The 19,894-nt window shown below is 27.1% G+C and overlaps 1 protein-coding gene across 7 annotated transcripts in view; it reads right to left on the bottom strand.

Moving 5' to 3' along the window:
- Positions 1 to 465: 465 nt before the first annotated feature.
- Positions 466 to 19,894, bottom strand: part of LOC106683726 (serine/threonine-protein phosphatase 2B catalytic subunit 3) — a 222,885-nt gene continuing 203,456 nt past the window's right edge. For 2 of the 7 annotated variants that reach the window (XM_067044823.1, XM_067044829.1), the window contains exons 10-15: positions 19,596 to 19,676; positions 17,475 to 17,501; positions 6,633 to 6,717; positions 6,317 to 6,414; positions 3,301 to 3,500; positions 466 to 3,032 (exon numbers count right to left, since the gene is read on the bottom strand). In XM_067044823.1, coding sequence (XP_066900924.1) covers positions 3,316 to 3,500; positions 6,317 to 6,414; positions 6,633 to 6,717; positions 17,475 to 17,501; positions 19,596 to 19,676 — 476 coding nt within the window. In that variant the 3' untranslated portion in view covers positions 466 to 3,032; positions 3,301 to 3,315. The remainder of the gene's footprint in view (positions 3,033 to 3,300; positions 3,501 to 6,316; positions 6,415 to 6,632; positions 6,718 to 17,474; positions 17,502 to 19,595; positions 19,677 to 19,894) is intronic. The other 5 variants (XM_067044824.1, XM_067044825.1, XM_067044826.1 and 2 more) reach the window with 5 other exon arrangements.

Genomic DNA, 19,894 nt, shown 5'->3' with positions numbered 1-19,894 from the left:
TATATGTATGTATATATATATACATAATATTTATTAAGATAAAGAGAAAATATTTCCAAAAATCATTCTCATAGAATTAACCTTAAACCATATTTAATATATACATTTAAATTAACAAAAAGAATCATTTAATTAAATTGAATAACAAATGTAAAATACATACAAATTATAAGTCAATAGCTTAATTGACTATTTTCATAGAACAAATTCATTTGACAATAAAATATTTAAATTAAAATTTTTTAACAAATAAGAGAAACAGTATATATCAATAATTCAACTAACAAGATTTAAATAAGCATCAGTTCAAATGATGCAATTTGTACATTATCATTACAGTTACCAGCCTGGTAAAATTGCGCCGTTTTCATGTAAACATACAAAAATATGATTACACAAGGAAAAGTAAGTGGTTGAAGCGAGAAGGCATTCGAATGCATGCGTGACAGGACAAGACAACTTCAATTCATATAATCAATTTAATTTATATGGCACGAGAGGCGCAACAGCTGGGCAGCTAACAACCACTGCAGCCTTGACATCACATTTCAATGTATTTTATGTATAATATATATATTTATATGTATATAAAGTAATTCATTTGAATTAAAAAAAATTATAAGTATAATAATTAAGTTTATTTATATATAATTACACAATTAATAAATTTTAAAAACACGCAAAAAATTCCTACAAAACTCAATAGCATTTTTTGTTTAAAAAAGGCATTCGATCATCCTTAAAAGTTTAACTAGAAAATTATTATTTAAAAAGATTCTGTCTACATAATTTTTATTAATCGCAATACATTTTTTTTTTAATGTTTCACACGAAATAATGCAGCCAGAGAAGTCATATGTTAATGTACATATGAAAATAAGGACGTTACATTTTGACCTTGAGGTTTAATATTTTAAAACGTCCCATTATAAAGAGATATTTTTTTTTTATTAAAAAATTATTTACAAGTGGAATAATAAGCCCTAAATTACTGTTATGGAAAGATAATGACAATTCTTTCCTTACACTGAGGCGATGGGGTCCCTTCTAAAAAAGATCAATTGACGCTACATGAAATAAAGATCCATGGACCATGCTCTTATTATAAAGACACGCTCTTTGCGACCCATCTCCTCTTAGTTAATTCCAAATTATACGATATCATAAAATAAAGTCAAGGATGGGTAAAAACATGTTCAATGATATATTCCGATTTTATTGAAATATCAGCTGTGTAACAGAAACCATTTTTTTTTTTTTTTTTTTTTAATTTCTTAAATGTGGCCAGTTTTTAAAAACATTAAATACATATGATAAAAATAAATGAATAGCCAGCCTAATATAAATGGAGCCAGAAAGGGAACCTAAAGCAAATCTTATTTAAAAAAACATTATTAATCATTATATTTAGTTATTTCTAAAGGATGAAATATATCTTCATAAGTGTATAATTTTGCACCTACTAAAAATCTTATTTATAGTTTGGGTTTCTAGTTTTTAGAATACAATAATGTATATTTAATTATATAAAGAGATAGATTAAGTTGGAATTAAGTAGAGATAAAAGGCAATTATTCGAGACAAATATCCGCTATGAGTTTGAAGTCCCAAAGACCAATTCTTCTTAATGAGATAAGAGCACACGAGAGTGCAAGTAAGGAGCCACTATAATATATATAAATATTTGTGTACCATTCCATTATTTTTATAAAAACAAGTCATACATTATAAAATGCTTTTGTGCTAAATGAAGTTTCCACTTATCATTCCAGCTTATGAATTCTTTAAAATTAGATAGTAAGTAAGTTAATATTGTTAATCAGCGACACTTGCATCTCTATTGACCAATGTATTCAAAGTAGTAGTTTATATTACAAGACAATTGAAAAGAAGTGTGAAATAAAGCGAATGTTTTGTGGACGTATAAAAATTTTATAATTTTTTTTTTTAATAAATTTAATTTTTTTTCTCAATAGAAATCAGTTTATTAAACAAGAAGTCGTTAAATAATTAAACATTTTGATATAAAAATACAAGGAGAAATGGGGAAGAGGAGGGTTTAACAGATATTCATGTGTTTGTTTATGTACATCCGCACACTCAAATATTCAGTAATATACATATCTGGTTGAATAATCTAGTAACGAGGTGGTTCATTTCACAAATCACCTACACGATCCTGATCGCACCATCGACTTAGTTTTAAACATTGAAATTTCCCCTTAATACACAAACAAATAATTAAAAATACCAGCACAGCATTAGGTTTGTATAGTAACACAGATTTGCTTTGCAAGTTAACAAACACTTGATTATAGATCTAAAAAGGATTTAAAAAGGCTCTTTAGTTGTTTTTTTTTTTGTTTTTGTTAAGTTTTTCTTTTATGAAAAAAACCTTAGATTACAATATAGTTATAAATACAATAGTATATATATATTTGCTTGTAGAAAGGTTTAAATCAATAGATATTAATTTCCTTGAAGACTGGATGAGGGATATTGAAGGCAAGAGAGATATCATCCCCACTGTAGTTTAAATTTAAAAAGAAATGTAAATTAAACAATCTGATGAGCTAACTACAAAACGATATTTACAAAAACCTCTTAGTTAAAGTTTTTTTTTTTCACAGGAGAAAAAACTAATATAACTAGTCAACGTGTCTTTTGACATAAATATATATACAATGGTGTTAACAATTGAATATATACAAAAATAAAAATTGTAAACAAATGTTATCTAATATTCCGAGCGATATTATTATATTTTTTGTATTTTATATGTTCTCAGGGTGCATGATAAAGAAGAAACCATGTTTGTAGATGTAGTAGACAGTAAGGTAGTATAGACAGGATATAGGTCTATTGCTTTAATTAAAGCTTCCATTGTTGAAGGCTTGACTAGAGAGCTGCGAATGTTGTTGATGGCGCGCGGGGGTCAGATCTAGATGGCGGGGTCTTGCTCAGACCCGCTGAGGACCCCGAGGAGCATCCCACGAACCCGTGCGCCTTCTCTCTCACAGCTGTCGCTCTGTCTGAAATTATAAACAGTAAACTATCAAAATACAGCAAAGTGATTAAATATGAATATGTATTTGAGTAAATTCAACATATTTAAAATTTTTTTTAAAAATAAATATTTGAAATTGTAATTTTTCACACCAATAATAATACACATTAATTTAATGGATTAAAGAATGCAAAATATGATCAATTTACTCATTTAATATTAATTGAAAATTAACCTAACTAAGGTATTTGTATGAGTATTAACATTACATATGATTAATTTGTTGGACTCACAAATCTAATGTTAGCTCATGAGTTGTCCTGTTGTGATTGTTGCTGAGTCTGCTGTTGGGGTTGTTGTGGTGGAGGTTTCTCTTCTGATGCTGGGGAAGGTGGAGCATCTTTTCTCGGCGGCATCCGCTCGTTTATAGCATCTAGGCCCTTAGCCTCCGCAAATGATGTGATCTTGTGATTTGGAGAAAAGCCTTGTAGTGCTGTAAAATAGATGTCCATAAAATAGCTAACAGTTGATGTTATAAAAGAGATGTATGGTTGATTGGTGGTAATCAATGAATGGTAATAATGTTGAGTAGTTCCTATATGCTATCATAACCCACATTGCATGGCCTCATCATTGTAATAAAAATCACTTTACAGTTAAGATTCAGCTATTTTTAAACTTACATTATAAAAGTACCATTAAGAATTTAAGAATCAAAATTAAGATTCGTCACTTCTTAATGAAATTTCCTTTCTTTTGATACTTCATTTGTCAAAATCCATCACTCCTAAGAGCCAACAAAGGGATCGATACTACCGTATTAAATATATGTATGATTAGTTCATTTTATTTTATTTATTGCCATAAAGCGATTTAGTTAAAATGTGGTGGTTATACTAGTTCTTCCAATGGTTACAAAATACAACCACATTTCAGATGAAAGTTTTTTAGGGGGATTTGTGAATTATGTTTGGAACCATTGCATTTATTTTTTCTCGACATATTTCTTTTTATTTAAATTTAAAAATATGAAATGAAAAAATAATTTAAATATGCAGCAAAGAATAGTGGAAGGAAAAATGAGTAACATATTTTCAAGAAACATTTAAAATCCCCTTGGTTTTTTTTTTCTTTCTCATTATTCTTTAAGGCTATTCAATTAAATAGGGCTGATACAAACAGACTACTCATTTTTTGGAGTAAATATTGGAAAGAATCTTCCAATCTAAGAAGGTAATACCTGGCAAAGAACAAAAATATAGAAATTTACATCTTCAAGGACGCAAATATTGAAAGGTTTATGAAGGTTGAAAGACTGAGATATGTCTCAAGAATGGATGACAGTAAAATCCTAGGTAAATTTATTAAAGAGGTCCTACAACGACCAAGAAGAGTAGGGCGACCCAACCTCATGCTGCACCAATGCTGTTTTATTTGGGTCCTTTTCCTTACTTGTTATATCATTACTGTGCTGATACATTTCCTCACTCAATAATTGCTTTGTTGCATTTACATATATAGATGGATAATTCAAACACGGAATTTAGTTTACCAATCCTAATTGATGTTTTCATTCTATCTTGTTCTTTATTTTACTATAATTTTTATTTTTTAATATTGTTGCTAAGCCCATAGCAAAAGGAGTATTTCAGATTCTTTAAAAGATCTTTAAAAGGAATATGGTCCAGGTGCGGTCGTTTATTATTTTAAACTATTTATTATGAGCCAACATTTCGCCCCACGTTGCAGAGCTTCATCAGGATTAAAAAAAGATCCACACAACTAAATGATATAAACATAAATGAAAAATTAAAAAGATGTACAGCGAAAAAGATAAAAGATCTTTGTATATCTTCAGACTCTCGTTTTATTTAATTAAATCTGTAATACTTTTTATTGGCTAATTTTATTTATTATTTTGTCCTCTAGCTTATTTCTAGAGATCTTAAAGTTCACTTCTCTTTAATTTCTTAAGATGAAAATTTTCCAAGAATATTTTAAATATTTTTTATTGCAATATTGAATATTTTTTATTGCATTCAAGCTACTGGAATCAGCTATTTTTATTGCGTTATATATTATTATTATAAAAGTAATGAAAAAATGATTAATTAATTATAGAATTCAAACATTAATCAGGAATGATATATAAAATTCCGTGTTTGAATTTTCCAGATAATATATATACATGTGTAGGAGAAACCAAGCAATTATTGGGTGAGAGAATGTATCATCACAGTAATGACACACAAAATAAGGAAAAGAACCCAAATATAACAACATTGGCACAGCATGCATCCAAAAATAAACATATTTCTGATTTTGATAACACAATGATTTTACACAGAGAAAATAATTTTAAAAGGAAAATTCTTAAAGCCATTTATATATAAGAAAACATTAACCAAACAGTTAATTTTAAATCAAATGTGAAAAATTTAAAACAACATTAAGCAGATATTTTATGTAAAATAAATTTATGATGGATATAGTTGAATTTTAGATAATTAATTTTATATGATTTTTAATAACAAAATGTAGTGTGAAATAAAATGATAATATACCTAACCAAGTTGTTGAAGTAGGTTAAATAATATCGTTGTGATAAGTTAACAATAGTAATAAACAGTGCCTGTTAGCAAACAATGCTCTTGTTTTTAAAAAATAGAATTTATTGTTGTAAGTTATAGTGACAAATATAGGTAAATTAAACATAGAAGGGTGTGAATTTATTAGTAAAGAAATATGGTTTCCCTTATCGATTTTGTTTTATAAGTTTATTTTGACTGTATTTATTTGACTTGGGCATAATAACCAGCAAAGTTTTCTAAATAAATGTGAGGCTGTGAAACAAAAATGAAGATATGCAAATTATAATTAATAATGTTAATAATAAGTTATAATTAAAGCTGTTATTTTAATAGATTGCCCTTGATGATGGCCTGATTGGCCGAAATGTTGGACATGTAATATGATTTAATAAAGAAGGTTGAAACTTTTTGGATATCTTTTGTTACTATAAATTAAATAGTAAATTTGGACAATAGAAGCTAAGAATAAATATTTAAATCTACTGTCATTACCATCATACCAACATATATCTAGAGCTATTGTTCATATTTTGTATATAGGTCACAATGATGAAGATTTGCAATATATTTGAAACAATGCCATTAAAATATCAAGATTTACAGATATGAATGAATATCCTTAACCATCACTAACTTTAATTTTTATTCAAAAGGAAAACAAAATATTAATAGACAATGCTAAATTTCTTAACTCTCTTGAGACTCAATAAATAACTACCATTTTTCAAAGATGTTTTTCCGCCTGACAGAGCTCCAAGAGGAAGCGATCCAGTTGGAGTGAGCCCTTTTAATTGGAGCACACTTTCGCTCTCCTCCCTGAAAAAAAGGAAGAAATTAAGTTCATAAATTATTACCATAAATTCCAGAAGTATAAAATTACAAGATACAAATGAGTATGAAACAAATACCAAATTACTAAAATAAATGACATTTCAACTAAAAGATAAAATAAATGAAACAGAAAGGGATATTTAAAATAATGTTTTCGTAGACTAACTATAATATACCTTAAGATATCATAAATTCAAAAATACCTTAAAACTGAGAAAACTCGTGCCATCTTTCCAATAGCTCGAATCTTGTTTCTGATAACTTCTTTACGAAGATTAGCTGCTGTACCTAAACAAATAGATAATACAAATTCTTAATGAGAAAAATATATGATATAAAATAACAAAATACATAAGTACAATTTGAATTTTATATGTTCTATGAATTTATCTGAATTAAAAAAAAACAAAAAAAAAAAAAACAGTCTATTACTAAATACTTTTACAAATGCCTCATAACTGAACTTATACAATTTTAATTAATAATCAACATTAAAGGGAAAACAATTATATTTGAAGGAGATGGTCAGGAGTGTGGTCAAGAAGAAAGAAAAAAAAAATGTTACCAACTATTGTTTCTTCCATCTTGACAATCTTCTTCAAATTAACTTATGGTCAAACATCTGTATATAGAAAATTATATTTCAATTATTACTTATTATACGTCAGTTATTATTTATTAGCACAGTTCATATCCTCATAGCGATAAATTATACTAGACAAAGAGGATTATGCTTGTTTAATATTTCTTATTTACATCATGTCCTGTTATATTCCTCAACAATTTTTTTATAAATTAAACAGCAAATTAACTTGATTTAGTGAATGATAACACTTTCTTCCTTCTTACTGTATAATAATTTATTACTTATTACATAGCAACGTTTCGGGAGATTTCCCCCATCTTCAGGCTGCTGATAACAAAACTTATCTTTAACATATAATTATTCTCCTATAAGTCTTATTAGCTAATATCTTAAAAATTATTGTCATAATGAGTAAAATTTTTTTTTTTCAAATGTCCTACATTGCAGGTAATACAGAAAGGTAATTGTTCTCCTGCAATGTAGGACATTAGAGAAAAAAAATTTTACTCATTATGACAATAATTTTATAAGATATTAGCTAATAAGACTTATAGGAGAATAATTATATGTTAAAGATAAGTTTTGTTATCAGCAGCCTGAAGATGGGGGAAATCTCCCGAAACGTTGCTATGTAATAAGTAATAAATTATTATACAGTAAGAAGGAAGAAAGTGTTATCATTCACTAAATCAAGTTAATACCTTAAGATTCTTCCAGTCAAAGGATTATTAAATTTAAACAGCAAATTTTTAAGGCCAAAATGTTCTAAACTTCCATTGAAAAAAAAAAGTTTGAAGTAAAAAATAATAATATTGACAATATTTACAATGAAACTTCTTAATAATAGACACTTACAGAGATGATTTCGTTCCTTAAAGGTTTCCGTTAAGCAGGGTTAATATAAAAAGAATACAAAAATGAAATAATAGAACTGTTTACATATTGTCCCTTAAGCAGAGATGTAACTAAGAAAAAAATTAATAATATAATTTTTATACTATTAAAAAAAAATCTAAGCATTATTCTACAGAGATATTGTGTCAACCATTGTTTTGTTGAATACAAATATAATCCGATGCCTACAAAATTGTGAGTTTGTACATTCATATTTCATGATTGTGTCTGTTGTAGAGGAGTGAAAAATGATGATGAGAAATAAAATTGGCATCTGCATTTGGAGTGAAGGGGTTCCATAATGGATTAAATATGTACCCTGTTGGCCAGGAACTTAGTAAAATTGTGTCTTTAAGAGAAGTTTCACGGTATAATAATGCAATATTTACACAACCCTAAAGAAAAAATCATTAATATTACCTCAAAATTTCTTAATTTTATTTGGCCTCTAATCAACCAGTTATTAATCTGAACTTATGTCCTGATCACCAAGAATGTTGGGGCAAAAGACCGGATTTAGAATAGTGCAGATTTGATTCCCACCTGGGGCAGTTAATATTAGTTTCCTGGCAGTCCCAAGAAATGTCTTGGCACTCCTCATTTTGGACAGTAAAAGAGGACAACCTCCAGACAAAAAGGACCAGTTATTCCTTTACAAGCACCTATACACCTGTATACATAAAATATAAAATTTTCTTTTTCTTTGAACCATAAATTTGAACTGAGAACTTGTATATGCTTCATTAGAAATTTATTATAGGTTCAGTTGAGACATTTGCATATCTTGTTATGAGCAACTATCTTATTAAAAACATTATACGATGTGATGAAAATTTCACAACTATACATATCAAATTCAAATTTTAATACTATAGATACAATACATATAATAATGAAATAAAAAAAAACTAATAAAAATTCAGAAAAAAATATTAGAAAATTAAGTATTAAATTGCAAAATAAGAAAAATAGAAAGAGCTCTGTAGTTATTCTTGTATAGCAAAAGCGATCAGGCTCCATGCATAAAATTATCAAGCGATCTGCTCAATACAAAGATTTAATATTAAAGAGTTAAGTAAATGATCTTCAAGCTTCAACTAATGCTTTATTGCAGTGTTGCCAGTGGATAAAAAATAAATAATTATGAGAAGGTGAGACTAAATTTGCCAATAAATGTCATTAAATCATTGAATAATGACATGCTTATAATCAGAAATAAATGAATTTTCATCATTTGTGCAATAGAAATAAAATAATTCAAGTCAGTATAATCGTTAACCGCTTGATTAACCATCGATTATGCTTACAAAAGTTGGAAAATATATATATATTCAAAACATAGAAAATAGATGTAATTTTTAAAGTAATTATTTAGACTTATTACTTATTTATAAATCATAGAAGTTACTGATCATCATTATTATGGATTTGAGATCACCTGAAATAAATTGCATGATAAATATGAAAGTGGAATATAACATGTCATTACTGAGAGGAAAAATAAAAATATAAATCTGCTTTTCACATTAATATGTAAATAATGAGTTAATATTAACCCAAATAAGACATTTTAATTAAACTCAATAAAACAAATTTCAATCAACCAAAACTAATTATTTGGCTTAACCTGTTTTGTTGACTCAATTTTTTGTATGAATGTTCAGAATATTTGAAATTAAAATTAATATAAATCCAGAAAAATTAAGGCATTGAAAACCAGATTTGAATATCCCACATAGTGAAAATTGAGCATAAACCAACTTATTCGGTAACAAAACTAACACTTTGAAAATATGTCTCTTGATAATAGTAATCCAAATAAAAAATTGATCTAAAGCAGTTTGACAATAGTTTTGTTTTAAGGCTTTTTCTTAAAATCGCGGCTAAGGGATTATCACATTCTGGTTTTCAACTTCTCAATAAGCTGCATGAGATTTTTTCTGATATCAGAGCCAATTTTTTATAGATTTAAAATAAAATATTTGAGAATTTTTTTCAGAAGTTTTCAATTAAATGAGATGATGAAATTAAAAGTTCCAATCTGATTTAAGTTTGAACCGCCATTATAGAGGAAAAAAATAAGATAATGATTAAATGTTTTATCACAATTAATGTATGAGGCAAAGAATTTTAAAATCGCCCAAGTCAATTTTCAAATTTAATTTTTTATTTTTCAATTAACAGTTTTGGTATAAGATAATATCACAAGGTAAAATAATTTCTACCACACGTGATTTAACTATTTTAGGAAGAAATTCTTTAACATCTTGATAATCTAGTATCAAAATAATTAACAGAAAAAATGAAAAAAATTTGAAGATGGACTAGGGTGGTATATGGATTCTGTCTTGTATGAATTTATTTTAATTTACAACTTTTTCTTTATTTGATTGTAAGAAAGTTTACTATCTCACTAAAATGTTCTGAGATGCTATCATAATATATTTTTAAGTTGTTATTATATACTGGATGTTATTATATAATAAAATAACTTTTTGAACAATAATTTTTTACCTCCTTTATTTATACACAATTTCTAAAACTTATTTCATAGAACCGAAATTTCAGCGGATCAGGCCATTATCAAGATTAACCTCAAATATAATATTTAGTTTCAATTCTCATTTAAAACCTTCACAGGGTCACATTAACTTTCTAAAAAGGTTGAAGAATATTATGCTCAAGATAAGCAAAGTGTGAAAAAATAGAGGAATGCATTTAATAAAAAATTGATATAAAATATATAAGTAACAATAATTATATTCATCAGTGTGAAGTCTCTCCAAGTGTCTTACTCATTTTTCATTTATGTTGTTCACTAATAACAGATACTGGTAACATATATATAGCGGTGATGTACCTTAACAGGGATGAAATTCCTCTAGGAGGGATCATAACACCCCAAATAATTAGCAGGGAATTCTAAACTTCTTACTCCACCCCTGAAATCTGACGGTTAGGCCCAAGCTTATCTTACTTTTAAATGAGACTGTTGAGGTGCCACCTTAGCAACTTTGAGTCCGCAATGGTGCCATTTTTAATCTGGCCTGGGAGTTAACTTTTTTTTTGTTATGGCACCAAAGAATGAAAACTTGACCCGCCACATTGGTCAGAATATATTGGTTACTAGATAAATCCCCCAATTCCCTCCCTCTGTATGATCAGAAATGACCAGATAGGGGATAAAAAAAAATCTCACCTTTAAAACATTTACTAATAGAGTAAAGCAGTGTTCTAAAAAAATAATACTTTATACTAATATATTTAGAAACATAGTAAAATTGGTCAAAACTAGGATTTGGAGTAAATTTTTAGAAAGTTGATGTGAAGCTGTGAGTTTTAAAAGGATAATTGAAACTAAATGTTATATTTGAGATTAAACTAGTTAATGGCCTGGTTGTTCGAAACATAGGTTTTATGAAATAAATTAATAAAAAGAGTAAGGTATCTACTTAATTATCATAACATAAAAACAAATTAACGTATATAATAAGTAAATATAAAAGTATTTATGATACATCAGAGAAATGCTCAAAGATTAGCATGCAAGTTATGTAATACAGATGTGAATATCTAATATCAAATGAAGGAAGTAATCTCAGCTTAAAAAAACTCAATAGAGATTTCAATTAATGTGAAATAGTTTGGGTTGATTATTTCATTTATCGTTATAGTTACTTAAAAATCAATAATGAAAAAAAAAACTCTTAATCTATTAAAAAAATCTTTAGACCTTAAATATAATAAAAATATAAAAAAACACCAATAGAAGTAAAGGATTTCCTCAACAGTTAGCAGAGGTAAAATCAACCTGGCTTAATAAATGACACTCAAATTTGCTCTTCCATATTCTTACACATTAGTCCTGTATAATGTTCCATAAGTATATGAGGATGTATCTAGTCTATAGCTAACATAAAAACCACGGCTCTTACAAACTCACCGAGCGAAAATCCAATTTCCGATTGAGCATATGATGTAGATCACCAGCAAGTCCGAGTAAATCAAAATGAAAAAGAGAAAACAAACACAAAATGTTTAACAAATTATTGAAATTGTGCACAATACATACAATATCATATAAGTGACAAAAAAAAAAAAAAAAAAAAAAACGTGAAACATACATATTAGTACCACTCAGCAAATAAATCTTTAAAATATCTAAATAAAAACAAGTTTCAGTTTTTTCTTGAACGATTTATTGTTTCAAAATTTGTTTTGATTTTTAATTTAGTCAGAAAAAAATAAATATAAACCTATGCCATACAAACATATATATAATATAATATATGGATACCCAATTCATTAATTTTTTATGTTAATCTCATAAATATTTTTTAAAATGCTCTACTTAAAATAAGTCCTTCAATCAATTTTCATTTTGTCTATTATTAAAATAAACTGAAGAAAAAATAGATTATAAGAGCTACTTATGTATCACTTAAAGTTATGAAAACTCAATTCAATTTTGTGACATGTTAACCAAAAGTGATTCCAAAACAGGGAAAAAAAGTAGAAATTATAAAATGAAGTATTGAGATTTTTAACTAGAGGACGAAATGTGTGAAATAAAAAAACTACACGAGGAATGAATAGTCAGCCATTTTAAAGATACTATTTATTTGTTTAAAGACAGAAATTTAAAGTTGACATGCAAACATAGAATGTTAGCAACATTTAAAACCATTACAATTAGTGTAAATTTAGTCAACATTTAAAATCCAAAGATTGGCAGAAACATAAGAACCAAGTTCAGTTGGTTTCCCACAAGAAGTTGCATATGATTTTTAAAGATATTCAATTTTCAACTTAAAATATGAAACACTAATCTTTCTCAAGTACAATCTTCTATATAAATAAATTTAGAAGAATGTAAACAGTAAGAAGGTTTCTCTAACATATGTTGTACAAGGCACCTAAAAGTTAATTAAATAAATGATAAAATATCTTGTTTTCAATAAAAGTATATTTCTCCAAAGCATATTGCCATAAATTCTTGATCCGTTCTAATTCAGGAAGCCATTGCTACTTTGTTATTTTTTTTTTCCCCCAAAAAATGTAGTTTGAATCAAATTTACTCATCAATATTGAAAAAATTGTGAAATTATCACTCCTTAACTAGGGTTTGCACGCTCTCATAAATAAAGAACATGAGAATGAGAACTAATGTTTTGTGGCACTCAATCTCTGGGTGTTTCAGAAATGTACTAAAAGATAAAAAATTAATATATAGGACTTTTGAATAAGTTATGGTATATCGAGTTTTGTCTCCTGGTAGTATCAAAATTGTTTTGTTTTCTAGGTTTGTTTTCGGTACGTCCTTTAGTCATGGCTCTTCTGCCATAAGACCTCTGGTAGCCCAATAGACTCTGCGCTTTTTAAAATTTAATAGAAGCTCTATTCAGAGTACATTCTGGCCTGCGAATCAAACTTTGCCCAGCACAGCTCTAGGGCATGTACTGAGTATCAATAAAAGAAATACTAATGTACATAGAAAATGTTATTCTAAAGGGAAAGGAAATAAAATAAACCAAAAGAAAACTTCCAAAATGTCTGTAAAATTCTTATATTTAATGTGCTATGCTTTTGATATGTAAATTTTTTAATGTGTACTACAGAGAAATTAAAATCTGTGAAAAATTTGTTTTCATTTAGATTTCTTTTTGTAATTATTATATATATTTTATTAATTGAAGGGCCATTCTTAAATAAAAAGAGAATTAATTTAATGTGAAGGATAAAATAGCAGCTATCTTTTGAAAAGTATTTTAGTATTAAGCTCGTAAATATGATAATGATTACTCAATGAATAAAGAAAACAATATAAGGAAATTAAAAAAAAGCTAACCATTAAAATGCGAAAGAAGCTGAAAGTTAATTTTAACAGACATTATTAGTATTTTTTTTTAAACAAAATTATAAGTAAAAGTTGCCAAAGAAGCAAGGCTACATGATAAAATAGAAAGATGAATGATTGCAAAAGAAAATATGAAAATATACCTCGCAATAAATTTAAATGAATTCACATTACTACCAGAATGAAATAGAATATATAGTTTATCTACTTCATATGTACAAAATAAATTTGTAATTAATCTATAATAAAAATATAATCTTATATACTATAATGATCAATTTAAGTTCACAAATTGATTATTCTAATTAATCTAATATAAAGCATAAATTATTATATTATAAAGTAAGTGAAAAACATGCAGAGTAATTGATTTATTTTCCACGGACTATTTAACACTATACATAATTTTATGTGCATTTATTGTATTGAGGTTTGGACATATAAAGGTTTAGAGTCAGGAGTAATATAAAAAAAATTTTAAGATCTTTTTTAAATGTACATAAAAAAAAAAAAAAATGATTACCTGAGGAAAGTATCCATAAATAGGAGTTTGAATACTTAATTTTTCATTGAAATGAAAGGAACTATGGTTTGCAGTTTTCAGGTAAAGTTACTCACCAAGGCATTAACTTCCTCTACTGAATGCATTATTTTAATATAAGAAAGTCTTTCAGAAATCCCCATGGGTGGATTGAAGTAGACTGAAGCAAATGCTAAAGAATAATAAGAGACAAATGGAATCAGGTAACTTCATCACATAAGGCAACTTGCTAGAAGTTCTTTTCAGATTTCCGGTCTCAAATGATTAAAACATGGGTCCTTCTGAGTAACTAGATTTCACAATTTCACAAAGGATATGACAGAAAGCCACAGCTGCTGCTATACAGAAATGGATGAATATCCAGTAATAACATGAACTACACTACACTTAAGACGCTGAGGAATACACTCCAGAGATGACTAGAGTCTATGTTGAAACCAAAAATGCATTTTTCCTCCAGATGAAAGAAGAAAACTATTTTAATATGAAACATTAATGTTTTCCTTCAGGCAAGGTAGGGAGAAAATAAAATAAGGCTAAAAACATGTTGGTGGTTTGTATCATGGGTTATTAACAGATAATTACAGTAATAAAAGAGTATGGTAAAATTTCACAATAATTAGTGTTGAATTTTTTTTTTCAACAAATGTTGAAATAGTCCTAATCCAAACAGGTTTACAGAGAACAGCCACATTTGATTTCTCATGAAACTTATTCAATACTGGTGACTCTCGATAGCTCAAATCCATAGGTAAAACAAATTCTTTCTTGATACTTAAAGAATGAAGAAATCTTTTATTTTTTACAATAATTAAAATAAGATGGTAGCTTAAGGGATAGTGAAGGTAATGATTTTGAGAGAATAAGAAATCTTTAAGTCCAAAAAATAAACTCTTTATTTAAATCCCATACCTTTAATAACAATATTACTGCTGAAAACTAAATTACTTAAATCCTTTTAGCCAAAACTCCTCATTACTCCCAACTATTTTAAAATACAACTATGCGTAACTTGAATTAATTTTCATTTCCTTGAGTTTGGACGATTGAATGAAATACAAGGTGTATTTGAAAAGTTTCAAAACCTTTTTTTCCTGAGTAGGTGAAAGTGTGCAGATTGGTTCCATTGAAAGGGTGGAGGGTATCAGCTAACCAACCTCATCAGTGGCAGTTACCTCTGAGACACTGGAGTGAACAGATCACTAGTGGCATGAGTGCATGTCAATGACCCCAGGGGAAAACTTTAAGATCCGAAACTCAATAAAGCTCTGTGTAAAACTGAACAAAATCTCCAGAGATTTTTGGTATGATACAAGAGGCATATAAAAAAAGAAGCAATGTAACATGAAATGGTATTCGTGTGACAAAAGAAGTTCAAAGCTGGTTGCAAGGACAAGCCGAACTGATAAAAATTGTCGTAGATCAGTTTTATGCAGGTGTGCTTTGTCATTTGAAGGGTCATCTACACCCATCCTTGGATTCTTCACCATCATGATGCGCCCACTCACAAATTGTTCGCAGCTGCCGAGGTTTTGGCCTATGAACTTAGTAATATCTACTCATTACGTATATGGCTGCTGAGTATCCTCATAAGAATGCACCAGAAGTGATCCAGTCAGGAAATCTTACTCATTCTACGGACTTGGCAGCTAGGAAGGAAACCACAGTCACACTAAGGCTTTGAACAACCTATGATTTTTATCATGCAAAAAATCTATTTAAACTTTACATAATATTACTCCTGAAAATAAACCCAATGTTGAAGGAATATAATATTTATTACAAAAAGGGTTCTAAAATGTTTTTGTAAAATTAATATAAACACAAAAACTATAACAAATAAATAATGATTGATAATAAGAACAAATAGTTTCATCATCAAATAGTGTAATAATATATACTGAAATATTATTTGTGCACTAACTAAAACCAACTACGCTAAGTGGACTATTTATAATATTTATACAACAGAATTAAAAAAAAAAAAATTATATGCCATTTCTTATAATTATGATTTTTTAATTAAAGGTATTAAAATAAAAATAAAACTACACACAATGCTAACACTGAAACCCAATACAATTAAATAAATGAAATAAAAAGTTATAAAACAAAACAAACGAAAATAAAATAAAAACATACTTAACACAACACTCCATGCCAGCAAATCATATATAAGGCAACCAATTGAAAAAGGGGACAACTCACGAAAAAAGAGAAAACAGAAAAACAAGGAATAAAATAAAATAATATAAACAAAATTGAAGAATTTGAATTTTACTTGTATTGTTTTTATTTGCTCTTCTGTTGGCAATAGCAAATATGTATTAGCCATTTCAATAAAGTATTTTTAGGATTTACATTTTTTTTTTTTACAATGCCTTGATAACCAGCCAAGAAGTTATTTCATATTTTTTTTATTTTCAATTTAGAAACAACTCTAAATAAAAAATTAAATAAAATAATAAAATAAAAGTGGGAATCAATCTTAAAAAAAAAAAAATGGTAAAAACATAAATAAATAAATCAAAAGATATTCAAAAGTTAAATACAATGGATGCATATCGTTGTGAACAGTTTTTATTGTTATGAGTCAATTAATTATAATTGTGAATAAATTATTATTAAAAATTACTATCATAACAGTAACTGAAAAAGGACACGAAAACAAACAAGAATAATTTTATTTAAAATAAATAAAATTATCTTTTCTGATATAGCTGTTCGTTAACTATCATCAACTCAGCTATAGAAAAAATATATATAAGAAAAATGAAAAATTATATTCCTTCATAAAAAATAAAATATTACCTAAAATTAGTTGGATTTATCACATTAAAATCATTACATTGTGTAAAATATGGTTTTCAATGTTTATACTCGATTATTGGATTCTTTTAATAAGATACCAAAGGACCAGGAACAAAAAAGTTAAAAGAAACGAAGCACAAAACAATGTTAAACGAACTGAAATAATAAATCAATTGAAAAATAAAATAAAACCAAAATATAATAACAATAAAAACAAAGTAAATATAACAAAAATAAATAAAAACACTCATTAAAAATAAAAATAAAAATATTAGAAATAAAACAAACTAAATAAAAAAAAAAAAAAGATAAATCAAACAAACGCAAAATCTTAAAAGAGGTGGAATGAAACTTACCACTTTTTGGTTTTAATATAACTTTGGCTGGAGCCGATCGGAATGGCCAAGGCATGGCAATAGAGAGAGAGAGAAAGAGAAAAAAAGGGATAAAAGTGCATGTCAGATATTGTGCTTTGTTCAATTCAATTCAAAGGGGGGCAGCATTACACATATATAGTAAATAGTAAAGGTAGAAAATATATACTAGTAATAGTAGTAGTAGTAATAGTTAGTAACAATGGGGCTAGTGAGCAAGTCATTTATTGATACTGACTATAATAATAGGGATTGAATGGCTTCGACGACAATGCTGTATGATTTGAAATGTTAATCACAAAGCTTTCAGAAGAAAGAAAAAACATGAATTAACTAACTTTTCAGTAAACTCCAATTTATGTGCATTTATGAGCTAGAACAGCATTGTGGTCTTTATTAAAAAAGTCATTAGAGAAAATAGAAAAATTTAAAAGGAAACAATTAGATTAATTTACTTTTATGTAATTTTAAATTTCTATTAGTTTTGTCAAAATCTACATAGTCATCATATAGTATAAATGATTTACTTTAAAAATGATATTAATGATAAAAATAAACAATTAATTGTGCAAGCAAAATAAAATAAAATAAATAAATATAAAAAGAAAACAAAATTGGAAAAAAAAAAAAAAAAAAAAAGGAAAAAGACAAAGCATGGAAAAATAACAAACCATTAACTGCTACCTAAGGCCTAGACTTACAATAGGGATATATAAATTAAATGAAATAAACGGAAGAAAAGAAAAATCAAAAATGAATAAAACACACACAAAACAACAAATACTATCAGAAAAGAAAAGAAAAAAATTGATTAAATAATATAAAAATAAAGTTTAAAGCAATAAAATAATGAAACGAACAAATAAAGTGAATAATAAAAGAAAAGAAAAAACGCACGCTCACGCTGTATATCACACACACACCTTTGTTCAAGCTACGCAGGCATCTTAGGCAAATTGGATTGTCGGGAACCATAAAAATTATATAAGGTTGTGGTTTTGAAATAAGTGACAACAACTTGGGAACCAACTACTTCAAATTAAAAAAAAATAACTAAAAATAAAAATGTGATATAAAGTTTTTGTTCAGTATAAATAAAGGAATTTTCATTGATAAGATAAAGGTTTCTTCATGATAGGCTAATAAACATTCTCTGACTACAGGATATATATGTAAGAGATATAAGGGACGTCTCTAAGGGACAACATTTATATATGATGTCTCGATTCTTACCATCTGTTGTGCGATAGGTCCCCGGATCCATAGTATGGGCAGCCGCAAAGTTAGAAAGATAGAGAGAGCCAGGCAAAGTCAGAGAGTGTTAGAGTGAGAAAGATTTTGGAAATTTAGATTAGGGAATAGGGAATATGATAGAGACAAAGAGAATAACAAAAAAATCTGGTAATTATCAAAATCTGTCTTCATTTTAAGGATTATGAAAAAGAAATATCGGTTTATGATATATTGACGGAGTTTAATAAACATTACAATATCTTCATAGAGATTTTCCAAATTGTCAATCAAAATAAAAAATTATATAACAGATATTTCTTTTCTTAACAATATTTAAAATTAATATAAATAAAATTGCAATTATTGACAATAGTAATAATTTTTATTTCTTATAACCACATCATAATTGAATAAAATAAAAAAAAAGCAGAGCTCAATGAATAAAAGTTGGAAAGAGTGAAAAATCACTAATAAAATAATAACAAAAAATTTATAAGCACATTGAATTGAAAGTGATACAAAGTCATATGAATTAGTGACTAAAGCAAATTGAAAATAGAAAGAAAAAGTGATGAAGATTAATAAATTAATAATATAAAAATATACTTCTGTTAGTATAATAATATAAAAATATATATAGTGTTACTGTGGATAATGCTTTTTCATGGAAACTGCACAAAGAAAATGGATTTTTATGGTTTAATTTTTTCATTTGATGTATTTTATTTAGTTCTCGGTTTATAATTTTTTTTTTAAAATGAACTGATTTTCATTGAGACAATTTAGAATATTATATATAATGAAATTAGTAATATTTTATTGAAATAGCAGCTCTGTTTTAGAAATAGAAAATAACGGAAAAATACGTACCTTCTTCTAGAGCATCGTCTCCGTCCGACATGAGCTCATCATCTGAGCAAATGTTTAACACGTTTACCAACATCTCAGTTACTGTAAAAAAAAAGAAAGAAATAAACATTCAAAATTTTCCTTCAGGAGGAAGTATAACAAAGCAACCAATAGTTATTAAATATAATGAAAATAAGTAAAACATTAATTTAATTACTGAAATATATGGAATAGTTTTACATATGCTTTAATCTTAATTTAACTAAATTTATTGTACACATCTATATAACTTTCTTTGCCCATTATATCATATATCCATT

Source organism: Halyomorpha halys, unplaced genomic scaffold (assembly GCF_000696795.3).
Source record: "Halyomorpha halys isolate HHAL.00 unplaced genomic scaffold, Hhal_1.1 Scaffold508.1, whole genome shotgun sequence".
Classification (NCBI taxonomy): Eukaryota; Metazoa; Arthropoda; class Insecta; order Hemiptera; family Pentatomidae; genus Halyomorpha; species Halyomorpha halys.
Note: the sequence above shows the minus strand (reverse complement) of the source record. Positions and strands in the feature narration are given on the sequence as shown.